Source organism: Amphibalanus amphitrite, unplaced genomic scaffold, assembly GCF_019059575.1.
Source record: "Amphibalanus amphitrite isolate SeventyFive unplaced genomic scaffold, NRLGWU_Aamphi_draft 000474F_arrow, whole genome shotgun sequence".
NCBI classification, from domain to species: Eukaryota; Metazoa; Arthropoda; class Thecostraca; order Balanomorpha; family Balanidae; genus Amphibalanus; species Amphibalanus amphitrite.
The window spans coordinates 359,316-382,470 of record NW_024881968.1 but is presented as its reverse complement, the minus strand read 5'-3'; the positions used below and the strand labels follow the sequence as shown (position 1 = coordinate 382,470).

General features: G+C 47.9%; 1 protein-coding gene and 2 non-coding genes across 3 annotated transcripts; all 3 read right to left on the bottom strand.

Annotated features, from left to right (window-relative positions):
* Window positions 1-17,103: 17,103 nt before the first annotated feature.
* Window positions 17,104-17,177, bottom strand: Trnan-guu. Its single transcript has one exon. It is a non-coding gene; the product is annotated as a tRNA-Asn (tRNA).
* Window positions 17,178-18,286: 1,109 nt separating this feature from the next.
* Window positions 18,287-18,360, bottom strand: Trnan-guu. The gene has a single exon. It is a non-coding gene; the product is annotated as a tRNA-Asn (tRNA).
* Window positions 18,361-18,988: 628 nt separating this feature from the next.
* Window positions 18,989-20,394, bottom strand: LOC122392197. Its single transcript, XM_043386799.1, has 2 exons — window positions 19,428-20,394; window positions 18,989-19,255 (listed from the first exon to the last, which is right to left on the bottom strand). The coding sequence occupies exons 1-2, from the start codon at window positions 20,190-20,192 to the stop codon at window positions 18,989-18,991; spliced, it is 1,032 nt and encodes a 343-aa protein (XP_043242734.1). The 5' UTR covers window positions 20,193-20,394.
* Between the last annotated feature and the right edge of the window lie 2,761 nt (window positions 20,395-23,155).

Below are 23,155 nucleotides of genomic sequence, written 5' to 3'. Positions count from 1 at the left end.
GTAGAAACGTTAGCACGCTAATAAAGCTAAAAAACTTCAGGTGAGCAGAACGACAAACGGGTTGAGGGGGGCTGTGGCCTGTGAGCAAACAGACTGGATTTTAACCCTCGCATGTGTGCAGCGTTTGCCAGCTTCTAATGTGTAGGGGGGGGTCGGTTGGACCCCCCTGCCGTTTGGCCCCTGATCGAGCTAGAGCTTCGCGGAAAAAACGAGCGTGTTGCCCGTGACGAGAGGAAGCCGATGATACCCAATTTTAAGGTCCTAGGTCATTGGTTGACCTTCCAGGTCAGGTCAATGACCCAAAGTCAGGAAAATCGGGACCTATTAGAAAGTCGTAAAGTGTGGCTGCTAAGGGGTTTTTCGGGGTGCTGATCACGAATATCGTGTTAGTTTTGATCACAGATGATGTCTTTAAGCATTTAGACCAGGTCGGGTCATGTCAGGTCAGGTCAACCAGTAGGGGTTGTGACGGGTATTCGTAGTACCTACTTGTCAACCGCCTCTGACAGCTTCGTAACATGTTACGAAGGCACCAAAACTACTTCGTAAATGTTCAAATGGTTGCTAAATTCGAATTCAGCTCCAAAAACTAGCCTAGAAACATGTAAAACTCGAAAAGTGAACCGAGGTCACCCGAGGTCACCAAAGGTCAATGACCTGACCTGACCTTCAGGTGACCTTGACACCCACCCTAATGCATGGGAGCAACATAAAATCACATGTTTGAACGTTTGAAACCACGAAAAGCTTGCAAACGCGCGGCTAATGCGAGCCGACATACGCGGAATCGCGATTCCGGCCAAACATGGTCTCGGAAAAGAGGTCACAGGTCAAAGGTCATTTGGGTCAGGGTCATGAAATTTTCAGGGTAGGTGTAACATTGATCAATGCGAGGGTACTGAAAGTTTCGTCGCGATTGGCCGCTTTTTACGCGAGTTATTCGCGAAAAACCATGGGGGGGTCCATCCACCCCCCCCCCCTACACATGCGAGGGTTAAGACGGACAGGAGCGGTTGTGAGTTTACCGGTGTACTGGGCTGATAGTACAGAAATGGGTACATTTTACAGCACAAGCAATCAAATCAGAGGCACTTCATAGTGAATGATGAACAAATGAAACACTTCGAGAATGGCGGTTCTGTGAATGACACCAGCCTTCTTCCCACCAGCCACTCTCCCACTCTCACCTTCATATCCACAGCTCCGTTCCTCTTCCAACGTCCAACCACGACCGCCCTGGGTGTCTCTCTGGTCACTCTCGGCTCCATCACCGCCTTATACCTCCCCTGCGCTGCAGTAACCCCGTGGCCTTTCACTCTCGGTCACAATGGGTACACCATGCAGTGGAGCTCCCAGATTGGCGAGCCGGGCCCGGTGTGTGCCCGGACCGTCACGGCGCCGCAGAGTGACGCGCGCTCACGTCACGCGTCACGGAGACGGTGACGGTGTCACGGGGAATGGTATATTGTAAGCAAGGAGACTGGTGCATATTTGGGTTATGAATGACAGCACCTTGGATGACCTTTCATTGCTTATCGTTTGAATTCTGTGATGATGAATTCTGTGAATTCTGTTTGATGTTCTGTGGTCTACAGCTACAAGCAAAAGAACGAAGCCTTTTTAGTTGGTTGGAAGCATGTTCGTTGGCGCTAGCTCAACAGCTTTGCTAATTAGGTAATAAATCGTACTACTATGTAGATTGGATGAGTTGATGTATCACCAGGAAACAAAGATATAAATCGTAAACAATAAACATTTCGAAGTGCCTTACTTTACAATGTAGTTGTTAAGTCGAAATGGTATGCCGAACTCTCTCCCATCCATTTAGGCAGTTTGCCTTGTTCCTTGTTTACGTCTCCATTCTGCACTCCATGTTTGCCTTCCAGCGACAGCAACAAGCTGTATCAATAGAAAAACACAATTCTAACGAATAGTGTTTGTCTGTTTCAAACAACCTGCGGTTACCTAAAATCGACTCCCTGTTGCGACTGTTATATGAATGAAAGCATGACGGTTGATCGTAACGAATCGATTTGTTCCCAGTAGTTTCGTGGCTTATCTCTTGCCAACGGCATGAATATGATTAAAATAAAGGTGGGAAACTAAAATCGTTATGATCCTTACCATGATAGCCATTTTATAACAAACGAAAACAACTTTTTCATTCATTCAAGAGCTTATTGATGACTGTCACATTGATCGGCGGCGGGCTGACCTTGGGACGCCTTGCGATGTTCCACTCCATTGACAGTGAACACCCATTCCATGGTCCCGTGTGTGACCTTCAGCAGTGTGTGCGCCCGCGGCGCCGCCACCTAAACGGTCCGTGACCTCCCGTGTTATGAACCGTGACCGCTCCTCACGTGTATTAGCTAGCTCACGGACCACCGCCTTATACACGGATCAGTTAACGTGATATACACTGGCCGTCCTCACGGTTCACGGATTGGTGACAAAGGCGACAACTCGTGACGATTTAGGGCATCAACAGGCAGCGTTAGTCACCCGGGTAATCGCAGGAGATATGGTGCGACCAGACTGACTGAAACCATGATAACGGTCCAATAACTTGGCTAAATGTGATGGACATCAAACATGCTGCTTCAGTGACGAGTGTGGGCACTTGAATGGAAGATTCTATGACGCCTATAGTAGGTACATTTGGGGATGGCTGTTTATTGTTCTACAGTGCTGAAGTTTACCGTTCTTAGAAGTGAAGCACAATCACACGGCTAAATGCTACTGCTGACCTGTCCCCTCCCCCAGTAACCCCCCCCCCCCCCCGGGTCAGTACCGGCCCGCTGAGTCGCGCCATACGAGGCCGTTATGCGCGCTCGCGCGCAGGCGCGGGCTCTGTTACCTCACGCGCCATTTTTGGGATGACGGCTGTTTTATGGTTTATGAAACTGACGCCAAACGCTGTTGCAATGAGGGGGGGGCGGACGGGTCACGGGTGACGGGTGGTGACCTGGCTCACCCAGCCCGGCAGGCACTGAGGTCACCCTTTAGCGAACATGGCCTTGGGCAAGTAAAATGTACGCTGTACACACCACTCCTAAGTCCTAAGCAATGGATATGTTACCATTCATTGACACCGTGGTCAAATCATTGACACCGTGAAAATTTGGAGCAACTCCAACATTGTGATAATGAACATTATGCTTGTTCACATTCATCGCTTACGAGAAATTCAACATCTGCATTTAGATCCATGCGTAGAACAGTCACCGTTTCTAGGTGTTACTTAATGGACTTCAGGTCGTTTGTTAGCTGGAAGCAAGTGTATGAATAAAGACTGAATAGGCAATAATCTGGATAAATATTGACACAGCTGGTCATTCGTTGAAGTGGTTGCCTACTGGTTGGGGGTGTTTATTGCTTCTCAAATACGATTTGCGCTTAGCACGCAATAGGTCGCCTGTATTCTCTATATAACCTTCTTTCTCTCTCTCATTATTTCCTTAAACTAATACAAAAATATTTGGACCTACTTAATAGGACAAAACATCCGACTTACCTCGCAAATTATGCGTGTTACCAAGTGCTCCGCATAGTGTCCTGCTTGTCACATCCCAAAAATTTATGATTGCTTTCTTATAACGATGCATGACATCATTTACCTTATCGCGTCATTTGCCTAGTAGAGCAGTAGAGCTGCTCTACTGACTGTCTGCTCTAGTAGAGCAGACGGCCCCTCACAGCAGCGTTGTCCGTCTGTCAGACAGCCAGCCGTGCCACGCTGCCTAGTTAGATTCAGACAGCGCATCTAGGCTCTGTGTGTGGATCCATTTGGAGCCAGCTACCGTACCATCACCGTGCCCACAAATGGGATCCGGTGGATGAGCTGAACGTCCCGGGTGTGGTTGGGCATTGTCACTTGACAGGAAGAGTGACAGGAAGAGGAAGAGGAAGAGAGAGAGAGAGAGAGAGAGAGAGAGAGAGAGAGAGAGAGAGAGAGAGAGAAGTGGGTTGGGAATGGGAGAGAGGCGTGGCGACATACCTGAAGGAGAGAAGGCAGAACGACATTCATAAGAAGCAAAAATGACAGAATACACAGACAGAAATCGGGCCCATCTAACCGTCATTTGCTCGTGCCTCCGGTAGATAGTAGCCGTTTTCACGACGGGCTATCCAGCGAATGCACCTGATTTAACCAAATATGTACCTAATTTCTTTTACAGCAAATATCTTCATTTTATGAATTTATTTCAATATTTTAATCGATGATGCCCTCTGATAATATGACAAAGCAGGCATATAAGCAATTAGTGCAACCCTACCTGATAGCTGCTAAGAGACACACTGAACCTGATTTGACCAAATCTGCACCTAATCTGTACCAGATGTGCACCAAATGTGTACCTGATGGCCGTCGTGAAAACGGCTAGTGACAACGACAAGACGGCCGGACTCTATGCGCAGCCGCAGCCCTTTCCCTGTTTGCAAACCGGGTTATTATAATCATACGGATCAAATAACGTGGTGTTACTGAAAACTCAGCTCACTGCAACTAATCTATTTTAATCACCCCATATCTACTGGCCCAAGAGGAAAACCATTAGACACTACTATCACGTAACTATTACAATTATTACAATACCTCGACCATAATAAGAATTACGTAACTGTTTGCCACCAGAATCACTTAGCATCATGCAAAAACAAACAGCTTGTCATTCTGAACACCAGTCTTTTCACTACGCTTAGCTAAACCACGCAAGAAAAGCCATCCCACCATGTCCCGAAGTCAGTGTCCCTTTCAACTGCAAGTGCACCCCACCTTCTATTGCCATCATCTGTCCCCCCCCCCAGGCAATGACTGGGGGGGGGGGTGTCGACGTCGTGTGCGGCGCGGCGCGGCCAGATGTGACAAATGCGACGCGGCCAAATGTGACAAACGCGGCGCGCGTAGGGCGCCGTTGGGTAACGGGTCACACCGGTAGGGTTGGGTCGCTTGCAGTGGCGGACTTCGGTAACGGTAGCGGAGTAACTCGCGGGTGTAACCGTCACTTAATCGCTACTGAAAGACGGCATCATGATGTGACAGTACAGTTGCAATAAGTTACTCTTTAGATTCCGATATCATTTAAATGTTTGCCAGAATAAGCGCCTTGAAGGTATTTTAGTTTTCTCGGTATGGCAAACAACTTGCTTGTCACCTTCGTCAAGTGATTTCGGAAAACGTTTAACGTGTGTATAGGTACTCTGCAATGTTGCACCGGGCCCGGGGACACTTGCACCACCTTCAGCAGGTTATGGCCAACGCTTACAGAGCAATAAAGATCATTTCTCTGCTTGTAGGGCATGAAGTATGCCTTATGAAACCATGCCATTACATCCAATTATGCAATCTGATCGTTACGCACACGCACACAATGTGTAGAACAATGGCAAAATCTTGCACAGAAGCCGCGCGAAATACTTCATCCTTGTAGCACGGTGTGTTGGTCCTATGAATAATGCATTCTCTAAGAACTCACCTATCGTAGCATATCACCGGCGAATGCAACAGACCGATCTCGCTACCGTTCTGCGGCCAGCAGTTGCAAGCATTGCGTGGGAGCCGTGCAGAGGCTGTCAATGGCAGATGTCTTGGACGATAAGATGACGATAAGTGTAAAGGTCGAGGACGCTTCTCAAATGTGTCAATGTTATGGATTGACGGGTTATGTTTGGATGTATGCAGCTATCTCAGACCGATTAGGTGTTTTGAAGCTCGCTATTTGTGTCGTTTTGCAGCAATGGTCGCATCAAATCTCACATGAAATCGTTTAGAGGGACGGGCCGTGTCCGGCTTGGATGGACGCGCTGAAGGTTTGATTCCTTAAACGTTTTAGAATGTCCTCTAATACCATCATTTACTTATGTAAATCCTTTCTAGAAAACTATGTAGAAGTAACGTTTTTAAAAGAAAAGCCCGGCTTTGTATCTTCATGGAAATCGGAAAACACCTATAACATACAACTAAATCTGTCGCCTTGCTAGTGGCTGCCCCTGTTGTTTATCCCACCACCTCTGCGGTAATTTCTGCGCCGATCTGCACATAATCCCACCAGACCGTCACATATCACTCCCCGTGACGGCGTCACAGCCGTCACCGTGTCCGTGACGCGTGACATGAGCGCGTCACTCTGCGGCGCCGTGACGGTCCGGGCACACACCGGGCCCGGCTCGCCAATCTGGGAGCTCCACTGCATGGTGTACCCATTGTGACCGAGCAGGGTGAAAGGACGGGGGAGTGGCGGAGCGCGGGGGGTATAAGGCGGTGTTAGAGGCGGAGTACTATCAGAGGGAGCGGTGGTGAGGTGGTGATAACATCTGTGGAGACAAACATGAAGGTGAGGACTTATTTCTACTTATTCAACCGCTTTTACTTAACTGGAAAAGGGAGTTCTTCAAAAGCAAGTCATCGAGTGATGATATTTTATCATACAAGTCTTTAAAGTTGAATTTGATTTACTTGTTACAAAGCCTCAGGTCACCAGCATCTTATAGACCTCCTGTTATACCTATTTTCTTCCATGCATTTTTTCATAACCCCGTCTTTTTATTCGCGTCCATTCCATCTTTGATTTTACTCCATCATATCTTTAGTTTCGCACTTCGATCCCTAAAAAACATCCTTTCTTCTCCGCAGTGCGCCGTCCTGCTCTGCCTCCTGGCGGTGGCCGCCGCCGCGCCGATGGCCGAAGAGTCCGGCGCCTCCGTCTCCGAGAAGGAGTACCCGGCTGCCGTCAAGAAGGCCCTCGATAAGGCCCTGGAGGAGAGGCCCAAGAAGGCCCGCCAGCTGTTCCATGAGGACGTCGTCCCGAGGAGGGCCCGGACGTTGCGCCGGCGGCTGAGGAAGCTGGAAAAGGACGCAGGAGAGGAGGGGGACGAGAAAGGTGGGTGGGCCGCTGTTTGCTGTCTGCTGATTTATTAGACCGGTTGTATCCTCAAAGAGTAGGACTGCTTTCACGGAACTGGCAAAAAGAAGAGTTATACGATAAAAACTACGACACGTAGCTCGCGATGAAATATGAATGCCTTTATCATTTTGACCCTATGTTTGAGGTTCTATGAAGACGAGGATGTCCGAGAGTGGTGGGTGAAGAAAGTGAGGAGGTATTTAACGACTTTTTACGCAATTGTTCGGGGTTGTTAACGATTTTCCCGAAGCGAAGTCTGTTGCTACATTTGTAACCCAAAAGTTTCAATCCATCTCCTGCTATTACAGTCTCTGAGTCCTCTCCGGAGCTGGGTCAGGCGGAGGGCTGGTCCCCGATGGAGGTCAGCCCCAGGTCACACGCCCGCAGTCTGGACCTCACCGACTCCGCCGAGCTGACCTCTGAGGATTCCGTGTCCTCTGAGGGCTCCGGTTCCTCTGAGGACGCCGAGGGCAGTGCCGCCTCCGCCGAGGACGGTAAGACCTCCAACTCGTACCACTCGCCCCTCTACGCTCCGGCTCCGGGCGGCTACGGCTCCGGCTCCGGCTACGGCTACGGCTACGGGTACGGTCCGTCCATCTACATCCTGCCGATCGTGCTGCCGCCGCCGGGAGGTCACGGCGGTCACCCGGTGGGCCGGCACGTGGTGACCGAGACGGGACACCACGAGAGCCACCATTTCAGCGGCGGCCACGGCGCCGACTACCGGCCAGTCTACGCCGGGGCGCACGGAGGTGAGAACGCTTGGAAGCACGGGGATAACTAAGAAGTTTTTATCAGTATTTCGTTCAGGAGTACATATTGGGGCAGGCAGCAGTAACACAATTCAGCGTCTTCTTGTTCAAAACAGTGATCGAGCAGTCAAAATGCTTACTTACTATATTCTAACTTTCTTAGAAACTCATGATTTGCACCGTTTATTATCTGTGGTTTCTTTTAGCTAAGAATAGCCGTTTTCACGACGGCGATCTGGTACACATTTGGTGCACATCTGGTACAGATTAGGTGCAGATCTGGGCGTTTCATAAAAGGAATTACTTACGGCGTTCCGTCAATTATGCCAGATTTGGCGTATTTGATGCCAATTCGGTTTCATAAAGCCGGAGACCGGAGTAATTCACGCCATCGAAATGACGGAGCTTCATTTACGGCAAATGCTCGATTCCGGACCAATTGATGCCATTTGGGTTTCATAAAACGACGTAATTAACGCCAAATATTTTGTCAAGCTCTTGGTATCAGTGGTGTAAACTACGCACAAAAATGTGGCGTGAATTTGAATTAATGTGAAGATTCGAAGCTATTTTTTTATATATTTTATAATGTTGAGCCCGGTGAGGAAGAAAGAACAGCCAAAATGAGAAAAAGAAACTGCAAATCTTCTGTACCAGTCGCCTTTTGTGCTTTTTGTGGCCACTATCGGAAGATTGTTTATTCGACAGCGCCGCGCCACTTTCGTAGTTAGGCACTTCTGCTTAGCTGGCTTTCTGCTGTTTTCAATATATTGTTTTTATAAAGGATGGTCATCAATATCAATTTTGTTTTTTCATAAATAATTTTTAAAATTCAAATTCAACATAATTGTTTTATAATTTCTGGTAAAAAATAAGTGTTGACATGAAATTGTGATTTGTAGGACGCTTGATAAATTACGGCAACTACGCAAATGTGCTTAGTTACGGAGGTGTAAACAATTCCAGTTGTGGCTTTGTGAAACGGCTTTATTTGCGCTCCGTAGTTTGAAAGGGTGTGAATTACGGAAAGGTGTAAGTTACGGCAGAGCTTTATGAAACGAGGCCCTGGTGTCAAATCAGGTTCAGTGTGTCTCTTAGCAGCTATCAGCTAGGTTTGCACTAATTGCTTATATGCCTGCTTTGTCATATTATCAGAGAGCATCATCGATTAAAACACTGAAATAAATTCATAAAATGAAGATATTTGCTGTAAAAGAAATTAGGTGCAGATTTGGTCAAATCAGGTGCATTCGCCGGATAGCTCATCGTGAAAACGGCTAATATCAAAAAGGCAACAACAATATACTCGACACTTAACCTTGCCATGTAACGAAGCCAATAGCAAACTAGGCACTTCATCGCTTCATCGGAAACATCAATCCTTTTGCGTTCTTGTAAAGATCTGGGTCCCGTTACCAATAATTTCTAGATTCGGAAATAGCTTTCATCTCCAAAATGAGCTAGTTTGTGTGCGTTTCATCTGAAATGATCCTCATTTCACATGCGCAAAGCGATTATCGTTCAGAGTAGTTGACATTGCACAAGTTAAATAAATCTGCGCCTGCAATCATAAATCTGGGGAAAGCGTAACATATTGATGTTGGATCGTTTTCAACGGTCGTGCAGCCACCTGAAGCGAGCCGTTTTATGGGCGCTATGAAACGCGGAAACGTTCGTCGAAAAGAGGAATGAGCTCATATTAGCTCATTGTTTATTTTTCGTCTGTACGCCTTCTATTTTTTACATTTGTAATAAGATATAAGCGTCCATATTACGATTCGGAAAAAGTTGACCCGTAAACGAACGGCTATCAGCTTGTTGCTGACAGCTTGTTGCACAAGTTGGTCAAATGTGGTTACATATTTGACCAACTTGTGTAGCAAGCTGTTTAAGAAATGACAATATGTGACTTCGACGTTTCCGTTCCAGTTCCCCCGATCTACATCCCGAAGGGGTACGGAGTCCACAATGACGTCCACCACGGAGTCCACCACGGCGTCCACCACGGTGGATACGGTGGACACACCTCTGTCCACCGCGAGGACAAGACCATCATCAGGGACATCGACCCGCCAGTCTTCAAGGCCTGAGCGGAACGCGGAGTATACGCCACCCGCCAGTCTTCAAGGCCTGAGTGAAACTCAAGCGAGTTAATTGAATACTCCCTGGACTCGGTTTGAATTGAGTTTGAGACCGAGTTTGGTTGTTTTTGTCTTTCATTGAATGTGTAGAGTTTTAGGGGAAATGTGTGGTAATGTTTTAGTGTAATGTGTAGATAAATGTTGAACTTAAGACTTTTGTCTCGGAAAGTTTTTCGTTAGCTCAAATACTGTATGTTGTGTTGTTAAGTAGCAGTGATCTATACGGAATCATATGTAGTATAATTGCGGACGAATATAAAGTACCTACTCAATGTTGCTTGGTTGTTACAAAGTAGTTGCCTTATCCCTCGCCCGCACATGGGGGGGGGGTGGTGGTTGCCACCCCCCCCCCAGGTAGTCTTTCTGCTCTGCACTCAACATTTTTAGAGCTAGAAGGCTGATTTTTCGTATAGCTGCTCCTCTGTCCTTTCTTGATGTCCACTAAAAATTTCAGGTTTCTGTGACCTTTAGTTTAGGAGATATGACCTTGTTTTTCAGGTCATGTCATGACCCAAATGGCCAATTCTCGACATCTTGCGTTGGCTATGGGCCTTGTGAGCTTTTGACACCTTGATTTCGGCCTTTTTTACCAGTCTTACCTCCCACCTATCATGGAACATGTTGTTCGACGATGTACAGATGTCAAGGTCAAGGTCAAGGTCAACCTAGGTCATCTAAGATAATTGCGTTTTAGGCAAGCGGAATTTACTTTTTGTGAAGTTTTTTGACTGCATTTTTGGTAAAAGCTTCTCAGATCATGATTTCATGTAATATGGACACATAAACAATCGGTGCACACATCAGTATACACACAGACACACACAGACATACAAACACATATAATTGACCTTGACCTAACTTGACCTGAAATGACCTCAGCAGCAAAAACCTGGTCGGGTAGTGTGAGAAAGAGGTTCTAGCTGGCTTGGCACCAGAAAACGGCATCGTCATCGGTATAAGATAAGCAGCGCACTTGATATCAAACGGTGACCCAAAACAGCGACATTTTTTAGTTTGACCTGACCTGGAAGGTCAATGACTGACCTGAGAAGGTAAAACTGGGTATCATTGGATTTGTCTCTTCCCAAAGAATCTTTTTGGTCTTTACCGCTAAGCTCTATCTCCAACAGGAACGAAATGGCGCGGGGGGGGGTGGCAACCCCCCCCCCCCCCATGTGCGTTCTAGGATGGGAAAATGGCATGTGCGGGCGAGGGTTATGTCTGGGAATATGTGTCCATTGTTTTTGCTCAGTCCTTCGTGGGTAGCGACAATAAACAAAACATTTTTATATGTCTTTATTTACAGGTTTATATTTTCAAATACCTACGCTCATGCTGAGTTACATATGTGGAAACAACTGTTTGACAACAATGGCATTCTAATAATTCATTTTAGAGGTGCTAACATTTATTTATCAACAGCCGCATATCATATAATTTATCCCTTCGTACAGTCTTTATCAGTCTTTATTTATTATCTTGCCCCTCCCCCCCCCCCACACACACACATTCCCATCAGTTATTCTAGACGAATACCTACTCATGCGATTACAAACATGTTACATTTCACCACAGCGCTTTTATGCAGGCAACATAACGACACGTTACACACGGTTATCCACAGAATTACTACTTGTCTATCGTGAACGTACCGTCAGTCGATCTGCTACTACCGAACACCTAGCAATGCCTTATCGACCAGCCTGCTGAGCGCCTAGCGACTCCTTATCCACATGAACCTTGCACCCAACCGTCTCCAGAAGACTGTTGGCTAGCTAATTACCAGTGACCCAGCCTCTGACACCTAAGGTCGCGACTGGTAGCAGCGCCACTGAGACTGCGGAGCGCCCGCTGTCAGCACTCCAGACGTGATGACCTTCACCTCAGGTCGGATCGGACCCGTCTCCCGTCCGGCCTTCGCTCCTCCGCGACCCTGCAGCAGGCTGTTGACCGTGTCGAACAAGGACAGCACTGTGAACCCCAGCATCAGGCTGATGAACCCTCCAGCGTCGCTCACCATATCGCCGAAGTAGTAGGACTTGCGGAACGTGGAAACCTCCTCTGGCACCCTGGCAGACGTGAGATAAATTGACGTGATGTTCATTAGTTCACCTGGAAATCGCCTGCGAACCACGTCGACACTTAGCATTCTGAAGTGGCAGGCTTTTGGGCATCCGCAGGTCTCCATCATTCCAAGCATATTGATAGTCAGGTTCAAATAGGCAGGCGGGCACTCAGAAAGCTGCGGATAATATTCAATCATCTGTGGCAGAGAGCAGTTGTGGCGGCTGATCCAAATACGCTCGTGACACTTGTACATGCACTCCTCTTGATGATAGTCTAGAGAATCTTGGCAGGGTTCTCGGTTCAAGTTTTCAAACTCACGCACGATAGACTTTGCGAAAAACTTGCCGTTAGTGCCGATATCGACGATAAACGACTCATCGTCCTCGATCCCTGTGCCTCCGAAGACGGGCCATCGACGCGGGTGAATCGTCACGAAGGTGCTGACACTGCCGTCGCTGTTACTCAGCGTCAGTGAGAGGTCACGGTTCTTCTGTCCATGCGTGAGTACTGTCACACCTCGCCAAGTGATGTTGGGCATGAAAATGTGACACAGTGAGTCAAGGTGCACCCAAGTCGTCCACGTTCCTATTCCCACGTTCACTTGTCCCTCAGGAAAGCTGACATCCTCTTGAACAGAACAGTCTGGCTCGCAGGAGATCACCAGATCCTTCAGCTTCAGGCTCGAATCCCAAACCGTCTTCGCCACGGAGACGTTCGCTTCATCCGCCGTTTCGTTCGATGATTCTAGCTGAAACGCCTTCGCCGACTGCCTACAGATTGTGATGCTGGGCACCTGGACATCACTGCGCTGGGTGTACGTGATGGTCATGGTGGTGGGTTCGCTGAGCAGAGTAAGGAGCAGCGACCAGCAGTGGCGGGCCACGAGGACCACGCAGACGGCCACCAGCAGACATCGCGCCGGGCCGGGCCACTCCGCAGGCCACCAGCTGGGGCGCATCGTCAGCGACTTCTGCATCGCTGCGAGTGATGTGGCTCTGCGACGATAATCCGGGAAGCTCGGACTGCAGAATAGTTTAGTCCAAGATTTTGAGGGTTCTAGGACTTTGGCTGAAAACGGTTTTACGATTGGTACTGTAAAGGAGCCTGGACCCTAAATGAGGAGGTTTCAGTGACCCCTGTGGATAATGGCTTCAGGAATGGGTAGCATCCTGAGACTTGGCCTGGATGTCTTGAAGATCTTGGTCTTGGGAGGACTTTGGTGCTTGACAAGTAGTTGGAGCTTTGAAGAAAGTGGAGGGAGTGGAGCGGGATCCTGGATTTTGGAGAGCTCTACGCAGTACTGAGTCCGGGGACTTGAAGGACCGCGAGACTAGAAGTTATAGGAAGCTGAGGAGCCAAAGAGAGGAAGCCAACGTGGTCGCCAGCTTCTGCAGGGTACGTGTTGCCAATGATTGGGCTCACAGAGTTCTGAGCGCCGTTCCACCCAACGGTGGAGTTTTAGCATTCGCCCGATTGCTTCGATCGCGACTTGTTGAATGACTCGAGAAATATGAAAATGTTGCGTAAACACAGCGTGTCCCTCGTGTTCACCTGGAGGCCAAACAGTGTGGCGATGATCAAACAGCGACGAATCACACGGTACAGAAATACCGCCACAGCTCGATCATCGATGTCACTGTCTTCTGTCATTCTATGGCTAAGCCTGTCAGGTGTGTTGATACTTGTTCATTCATTTCTTGTTTGCAAACAGTGTTTTCCTGCGCAGCTGTCCTCTCTTTTGTCAGAAATGGTCAAACGATTACCAACGCCAGTTCTATATAATCCTTGGCATGTCTGGTCTGCTGAATGAACTACCAATACGGGATCACAATTCAAAGCACTTACAAGCGCTTGTCGACCTTGTGCTTACGAGCCGTACAGTTTATGCTAACAGTTCAATATGTCTGTTGGCTTATGGATCTCATTCATATGAGCTACTGCATGCAAGTACCACGTGGAGGAAGCGTGACTTTGCCATACCCATGCTGCGGCCCACGAATGTCGTGGAAACCGTAACAAACACACGGTTGTGTTAGACCTTCAACGTTTGCGAAGGCATGTAGCTGTGTTTGTGAGTTCGTGTGATTGATTTTGTAGCGACGGCCAAAACATACCCCAAGGACTATCCTTGAACTCAGCTATTCCGTCCTTTACTTGTTTTGTTGGGTGGAATGGCTACATCGTTTATGTTTTGTCGTGAGGAGTAAAAGATATAGGCACATTCACTTGACATGACCGCAGACCGTTACCCAGCCCAGTTAAAAGTGGTCAGTGGCCCCAGATACCGAGCAAATAAATGCGCATTACACATGCATTTGTGAACCATGTTCACAACATCATTATATATTTCACCCGCAAATTAATTAGTAATTGAACTTTTGCTATTGCATTTAACGAGAGGTTATTGATAAGTTAAGGCTATCGTGCATGATAAATGAAAACACTGAGGAAATGAGACCTAAACCAGAACAAATAAAAAACTCGCGTCTAAATTATTCTGTCGAAAGCCGAACAAAAGAGGAAATACTGGTGTAAGTGCCGAATAACACTGCACGTCCAAGGCGCCATCTATGGTTTGTGACGACGCCAACTAACTGACGACGGCCAGACGTTGACGGTGATGGGGCGCTGGTGTCGCGAACGACGCAATGGCGAGCGGGCTAAAAGCGATAGTAGATACTTATCTGACCTCTTCTTGTAAATTCAAAGTCGAGCTCCATCAGCCTTTCAAATACTATTTGAAATAAGATGCAAGGTAATTTCGATGCAAACACGCTTAAATGTTTCACAAGTCGACAGAAAATGCAAATAACTGATTATTAGGAAACGATCACCTAGACCTATAGGCTAAGGGTTTACTAGCTATGTATCATAACCAAGGGCGGTGCAAGGGGTCTCTCGTTGATTGTTTTCTATTCGTCAGCTACATTGACAGTGCCCTCTTGTTGAAGATGCGTCGGTTGAAATGGGCTCAATACTTATCCGTCAAACTGTATTATGATGATTAAATAGGTCACTGCCAGGCTCAGCACCTGAAACGTCAAGAAAAGTCGTAGTTAATGGGTGAGTTTAAAAATGGAATTATTGTACTGGGACATATTGTTTATGGTGAAAAGAGTTATTCAACACCAGTAACGGTTTCTTTTCACCATAATTAATGGGCGAGTGAAGATTGAAATAATATAAACAAGAAACTAAAAATTTTGGCAATGACTGTTGAAAAGAATCTTACCAACCATAACCGTATGTAACTGTACGTGGATAGCTGTCGATTAAGAAGAAATTTAACCCTCGCCGGACCTATTGGTTTTCTACATACGCGCCGGCCGAGGGGGGGGGGGGGGCGGGTACGACCCCCCCTCCGTTTCGCCCCTGATGGAGCTAGCGCGTCGCGGAAAAAACGAGCGTGTGCGCCGTTACGAGACGCAGAGATTGGTACCCGATTTTAAGGTCCTAGGTCAACCGGTGACCTCTGAGGTCAGGTCAAGTGCCCCAAGGTACGGTTCAGTTTTTGGTGAATAACTTCGCAAAAAACGGCTGCAGAGCGCCGATTTTGGCAGCATCGTGTTCGCCTCGCTCAGGCGCGTCGAATGATATACTACTTGTCCGGGTCAGGTCAACTTGGGGTGTTAACCTCAGGTCAAGGTCAGGTCAGCACCCCCAGGTCACGAAGTTGGTCGAAAGAGGTCATGTCGCGTATCATTCGATTCGCCAGGCCTTCCTAAGTCCATTGGTGGCTTTCCCGACTCGCTAGCTTAATTTGATCAAGAGTTATTGACGAAAAACTAATATGACCTTGATGACGTCATAAATGACGTCACGCAAGGTCAACATTGCAAAAGTGACGCATCTAACCTTGCAAGGAGTGCATCAAATCACGATTCTGTGTGCTTGAGATAGTTGGAGATCGTTCCCGGCGCCAGGATAGCAGTTTTCATTTTTCCCCATTGACTTATAATGGTGAGGTCACGAAAATGACCTGACCTCATATGACCTTTAGGAAAAATCACAGATATACAAGTTGTGGGACTCATAATGGATACTAGATCCTGCAAGTTTCATTTCCCTGTGACATCTCCTCTGGCAGTGAGGGCGTTGCGAAATTGCGACATCTGAAGACCGTGCGGAGGTTCACTTATGACGTCATAGGTCAGTGACCTGACCTGACCCAAAAATACGGTTGGTGTCAAAAGATCCGGCTTGGATCAAAGGTCAGGTATGCCAAGTTTCAGCGTGTTCGGAGCTATCGCGAAAAACCCTATGGGGGGCGGCACCCGTCCCCCCCCCCCTCGGCCGGCGAGGGTTAATGGGCCGTGACCCATAATAAGCATAACGCACAATGCACATTATGCTTACCACACAACGTATAACATCGCAGGTTTTAGAACATCCGCCGCTAGTAACCCTCACCGATCCGAAGCTGGCCATTGTGATGTCAAACATGTTCATCACGCTCAGCTGCATGGGCTCCCTGGCCTTCATCATGATCAGCCGGGCGATGTCCTGCTCCTGGGGACGGAGGCCGACCAGAGATCGCCCGTAGTTAAAGTCGAAAATTGCCGCGTTCTGAAAAATGAAGCGACGGTCATTTCAAGCATTGATTCGTTTCGTAATCACTCACTATGGGTTTTAAACCTTTTAAGCGGCCGGAAAATAAGTCTTTCAGCTCGAGAGTAAAACGAAAATTGACTGGCGTTACTTCGCAATAGTTTCTTCCTCTTTGGATAACGTGTTTAAACAAGCGCTATTAAATCCTTTCAGTTCCACTAAAGGTAAAAAATCGAGAGTGTACGTACGACCGTAGTAAAGTAATCTTGCGTACGACAGTCGACGGATGCACGCCTGTACGTAAACGTCGGACTCTCACCGCCTGTTGGACGCAGTCGGTGGACATGGACTCAAACAGGATGCAGAGTCCCGAAAAGGTCATATAGCCGGCGGCCACAGCCAGTACCATCCAACTCAGCTCGTACTGCCAGTAAGCCTGAAACGAACACAAGATAAATAAATAAGTCACCAGCGAGCGCCAAGCGATAATAGAGCCGATGGTAATCACGACAGTGTGTCGGGAAAAAAAATGTAGGCGGAACGGGACGAATTATCGATTCTTTCTGCATTACCTCAAAGGCGATATGCAAAACTGTGGTGTTTAAAAGTCAGTGTGCGCACTGCGCATATTGAGATGACGAATAGCACATGGTAAACGTGAATCGCATCACATGAAAATGCAACGGCCGCCCCCGGGTGGGCTCGAACCACCAACCTTTCGGTTAACAGCCGAACGCGCTGACCAATTGCGCCACGGAGATCGGAAATCGTGTAATTTTCCCGCGCATGCGCAATGCACATGCTCACAGAGGCTTATATCAATTTATTTTATATTTAGGTATATCACATTCTAGCATTGAAATATGGCTACATGAGTAAAATGCAAACAAGCTCAGCATTAGGTATGCTTCCGCTGGACTAATAGTAATCAATACATGTTACCTAGCTACGCTACCGCAATAGGTAGGTATATCGCTTTTCAACGTTAGGTACCAACTCACTTTTATTTTTGCCTAACAGCCATGACATTCTGCTCTACCTAACACACGCAAGAACACAAAAAAGCCAGTTTCTCCTTTAAACGTAAAGGTATGATGGGTTTTTGCGAGCATCAAAAGCATTATAGGTACTATACCACAAATAAAAGATTATTGTATTGTATTGTATTTACATATAAGAGCGATCCACATACGATGTGCGTGGCGATTACTGCTCAGAATCCGTATCCGCGGTTGCTAATCTAATCATTCAATACATTTGCACATTCACTCACATCAAAACAAGGACAAAACACTCTCAAGACAGCCTCATTGCTCTTACCCACCCCCATCCTATTGGTCAGCGACGATGTGCTGATTCATCGTCCACGATTGCGGCTTTAACAGCGCGGGCGAAGCGGGCGGGAGGCAGCTGCGACAGGTGAGGTGGCAGGCTGTTCAGCAGAGCTGCAGCTCGATAGCCAAACCGCCGCTTGCCCGTTTCCAGCCGCGGACGGGGAAGGTTGTTATCTGGCATTGATAAAAATGAGACGATATAAGACGAAACAAAAAAAGAGTGGGTCAGTCGCGCATCATTGAAAGGTAATGACACCATCCAACCCAAATCGGCAAGTACGCCTGAAACCCAGTCGGAAGGGCGCGCGTAAACAAGCCGTTAATGAACGGCAATGACACAATTCGGCATAGCTCGTCAAATGCCAGAAACTACGCCTGAAATCGAAATGGGATGGGAACTGGACGAAATCTGACTGGGTGTGGGTACATTCAACGAAAACGGCGCACAGAATTGTGACATAAAAAGGGTAAACCTCAACGTTGAAAAACGTATGTGGTGTCGATCGCGAATAACACACGGAAAGAAATTGTCAGGCCGCCCCCGGGTGGGCTCGAACCACCAACCTTTCGGTTAACAGCCGAACGCGCTAACCAATTGCGCCACGGAGGCCCTTGAATATCACGAACAGCAAATTTTGCGCGCGCATACATCCGCAAATACACATATATTAATGAGAATGCATATTGTATATTCTTGAGCATTTCATTAATTCATACTGTAATTTATCTACAGATGAGAATAAGGTTTCCACAGCCTTGGGCGGACATCTGTTTGACAACTCATCAAATACAGCCAGTGCATCTGAACGAGCCTCGTTCTCTCTCCTTGCTCACCCTGATACAGATGTAAGAGGTCAGGCAGATGTCGAGCAGACCGGCCAGATGCGTCACGGCGCCGCACTCACTGAATGTCTTCTGCAGCTCACCGTGCAGTCTGAAATAAAAACAGTCCTTGGACTTCTAGACACACAGGTCATACCAATTCCTAGCAATGGAACATTCTCTGTACGTCTGAGCCAGACGAATTATTATTAGCATTACTAAGGTCAATAAAAAGACATGAACCTTTGCACTATCTAAATAATGATTGCGAGCTGAAAACTAACGAATATTAATCTAATGGTGAATGAACAAAGGAAAAGAAGTCGGGCTTTAAAGTCATCTTATGTAATGTATTGATAATATTAGGTATTATTAATTAATTAAAGAAAAATAAATAAAAATAGAAGATCGTTCCCTTACCGCCACAGAAGTGAGTGCGCCTCCAGAATCTCGGTCCACCGCCCGGTGTTGGGTGTTTCCCCGTCGAGCTGCGCACTCCAGTTTTCTCCAGAGCCCCCGAGGGAAGCCCCGACAGTTCTGTTGGCGAGGGTACCGCTTCTCTCCAGCAGCGCTCGGACGGTGGTGGCGAGGTGGTCCAGGTGGTAGTAGAGGAAGATGTTGATGAGGTGGAGCGTGGTGACGCTCAGAACGTTGGCTGCGTAGACGCTGAAGACGTGAACAAACTGAAAAAGAGGCATACCTAATATGAAATCGGTCAGCCTTTTCCAACCAGTCAGAACAGCTAAGAGCAGAAAAAAATTATCCGAGTTTCACGCAGAATCCAACACTCGTCAATCTGACTAGTGTAGTTTTTAGATTTCTTTAACTTTGTGAGGAAGCTCAAATTCAACGAACCTGCAGCACCACCAAGGCGTAGTGGATCAGAAGGCTGTCTGAAGTTATCATTATCGGGAAGAGGGAAAACTTCTTCGCCGGCAGTGTCTGTCTCTGTCGAAACTCCACTGTAATCAGACCTCCAACCACATGAAGTCCCTGCAAACCAACAAACACCAGGCCCGCTACAAACATCACAAACACCATCCTGCGTTTTGCAGCGGTCGGTTTGAGGTCACTAAACACCTCCAGCATCTGAAGGCGCGACATCAGGGTCAAGGCTCTTCGAAAGGCGTTCGCTCGAAAGGATAGTGCTGGTAGAAGAAGAGACAGAAGACTGAAGTGCTCACACGCCTGTAAACTGACAAAGAAAGCAGCGCCGTGGGGAAGGGCGACCAGCGTGCGCACGGAGGTGACAGCTTGGGCGAGTAGGGTTACTGCCAGGACAGCACGGAGCAGGAACCACGGGAGGCGACCCCAGCCGGACGAGGGGCACTGGAGCACTCCCAGAAGACACAGACGGCTCCAGAGGTGGGTCCAGCGGCTGACGAGACGCGTCAGGGAGTCGTGGTTTAAGGCTTTGTTAGAGGGTGGCGCATCCGATGATTTGTCTGAAGTCGGCCGCTTCAGAGGCTTCATCTCGCTATAGGTGATGGTGACTTTTGGTTTGGATAGATGGCTAATTTGTTGCTTCTCTTCTTCGTGTTGTGACTGCTCTTCGGATAGAGAGCTAACTTCCAAGTCAATGCATTCTTTGGTATGTTTTGAAGAACTGTGAGCCTGCATTGTTCCTTCAATCGTCTGTAGTTTCTTTTTCTTGCACGGTTTTTTTAAATGCTGGTCAAGTTGTCTTTGATCCAGCTTGCTTAAGAAAGAGCAATGCTTGTAAATTAAAATTTTCCAAATCGATTATGCTTCCTTACCATTCCAGGACTTTGCGATAAGTAATAAGAGGCGATCGTCCTTGTAGCAACGATCGAGACCGAATGGAGCTAGGTTTAGGCCCATCCCTCGTCCGGTGAGGCACTTCTTTGCATGACGCCCATGGCAACGTAGAAATTCGCCAGCCTCCATTTGAGCTTGCGTATGGTTGTGTTATCCATGGGCAAACATTACAACGAATGGCCCATCAAGGCCGGGGAACGCAGGGCTCTTTGGATTATTACCATTTATCAAAGTTGATAAATTCGATAGCATTACAGCCGAACCGCTATTAAGTTATCGTCTGGTTGTCAGAAGCCGCTGCCTATTTCAAATATTACACAGATGACGATCGTTCGTGGTATACCACACCGGTAATGGTGAGCCTGGTCGTTCAATGTCGCACACAGAAGGAGGCCAGACAGTGCGCAAACACCTGAGTGACGTCGTTTGCAACGCGTGCAGGCGACGCGGTACCGCTGAGCTGCTGGGCCTCGTGGACGGCCAGTTTGGATAAGTATAATGCCAGCCGCATCGATTCGATATCGGTGAAGTAGTAATTCGCTAATGGTCTCATTTTTTACAGGCATTCACTGGACCTTTGCATTTTCAGGGGCGTACGGTAGCTCGCTATTATTGCACGCTTCTGAACAAAGATCGGTGTCTGCGGCCTTGGTACTGGTAGGCTAGACATTTGCGCTGAAAGCGTAAGCAATCCAAGCTCCCAACGCACGCACATATCATGAGGTGAGGGTCTCCATTGCAATATGCTGGGTGAATTTCAGCGACATCGTAGGAGTCACAAAAAAAACTTCTTCGTCTCCAACTACCAACCGGATGAATATGCTGCTTGGATATTGAATATTGGCTTGGACTTCATGTGTGATGATGTAGTACATGTGTGACGAGGGCCCCATGCCAATGCCCTGTGTAAAGTTAAATGACATGTAGCTGTCGCAGCGTTTTTGAATGCGGGCACGAATACTTAACGCTGTCTTCATGGACATACACCTATTCTTGGAGAGCTGTGTGGTGTCAGCAGACACGAAAAATCAGACAGTGCTTGTCATGCAGAAAGGTTTATTTCATAAAGTACGACCATGGATTTTGAATAACGAGGATTATTTTGCGCATTATAGCAAAACGTAATATTGCAGCCATAGTGAAAACAATCTCCATTGACTTGTCTGGACAAACATCACTCCAGACATTGATAAAGACGTAATTGAATGATGACATCCCAGTCGAGTGAATAAGCAGTCGTCATGCGCAGCCAGATAAGTGATGGCTACGGAAATCAAATGAATGTCACACTTCCCGTGGCTATACGTCAATAAAATCAGATAGATACATCAAAACAATAATATCAGAAGTAAGGACTACATAATTCCCCCAAAAACATTCACACTAATGCTCGTATCGTTGCTATGTCATGATCATTAAAGCTGATCAGTTTTCTCCACATTTTAGCCACGGGATCTCTGTGCCTTTTTCTCGCTCGACTGCTGAACCGGATCATCCTCCTCCAGGGTGGCGTAGCAGCGGAAAATGTGCCGGCCGTTGGTGATCACGCCCTCGCCAGGAGCTGCCAGAGAGGACGTGACTGTTTTCAGGTTCGACGCGCGCTGAAGCTGGCCCTGCTCACCTGAGATGACACTGCTAAAAGAGCCAGTTGCCGAGGATTCAGGTGCCTTCAGGGCTGACGACCTCGACAGAAGCGGGTGCCGCCCTGAACTGGTGCCCTCCAGAGCACCAATTCCCGCAGTATTAGCTGCATCATTGCCAGCGGGGTTCTGGGGATGGCTGTTTGAATTTCCTCTCTCGTGAGAACCTTTGGCCGGTGCTACTGGCGAAGCTGCTTGAGTGTTTTCCTTCCCCACACTCGTGTCTTGCTTGCCTTGCATGGCTTTCTCCACCAGCGACCCGACCACCCCACCAACGACACCCTGAAAGGCGGAGTCCGCCACGCGGCCACCAAAGTGCCGCGCTCGGCTCCCGGTCGATGGCTGAGGTTGGGGAGACAGGCTACCGCTGCTGTCTTGAGAACTGATCGCCCGGCTTCCTGACTGAGGTTGGGGAAACACCCTATCGATGCTGTCCTGAGAACTGATCGTCCTGCCCCCCTTGGATGGCTGTGATTGGGGAGACAGCCTACCACTGCTGCCCTGAGAACTCATCTTCATGGTACTCTCTGCAGAGACGAAAGAACCCTGACTGGTCTGGGATTTCACAGCAGATGTGTCACTGTCCTGGCTCTTCGAAGCGAGTGTACCAGCGTCCCTACTCTTAGAGGTCAGACTGACAGAGCTGTCACCGCTCTCGCCTTTTTTAGCTTGATTTGCAGCCTGAGAAGTGGGACGTTTGGTAACCGGGCGGCTGGTCGGCGGATTCTGCTTCCTTTTGTTGGTTTTACTCGACGACCGATTGCGTCGGTTCCTCGACTTGTACCTGGTACGATCTCGCCGGCGCTGGCGGTAGCTGCTGGTCCTTGTCGACAGGCGACGCGATGATCTTTTGGAGTGCCGTCTCTTGTCCCTGCTCTTCCTACGCCTACGACGCCTGGAGATTCTTCTAAATAAACCTGAAACGGCATGCCATGGGAGAAGCGTCAGCAAGTTAAACGTCGACGGGTTAAACGTTAAACGACGACGGGGTAAACGTTAAAGGGTTAAACGCTTCACTCAGCAGTCGGCACCGACAGGCTAGACTCAAATGGGATGCACACTGTACGATTTCTCTCCAGTTCGCCCCATGTAAGCGCCGTGTGGTGATCCGTGTTACTCCTGTTTCTGGCGCACAATTGGCCTAACTCTTTCAAAGTGCAGAAG

What these genes read in the sequence shown, in the direction of transcription:
- LOC122392197 (XM_043386799.1), bottom strand. Translation starts at nt 20,192, where the DNA reads ATGCAGGCTCACAGTTCTTCAAAACATACCAAAGAATGCATTGACTTG. An exon ending in ACGCCTTGGTGGTGCTGCAG is followed by an intron (nt 19,256 to 19,427) that starts GTTCGTTGAATT and finishes CCTCTTTTTCAG; the next exon opens with TTTGTTCACGTCTTCAGCGT.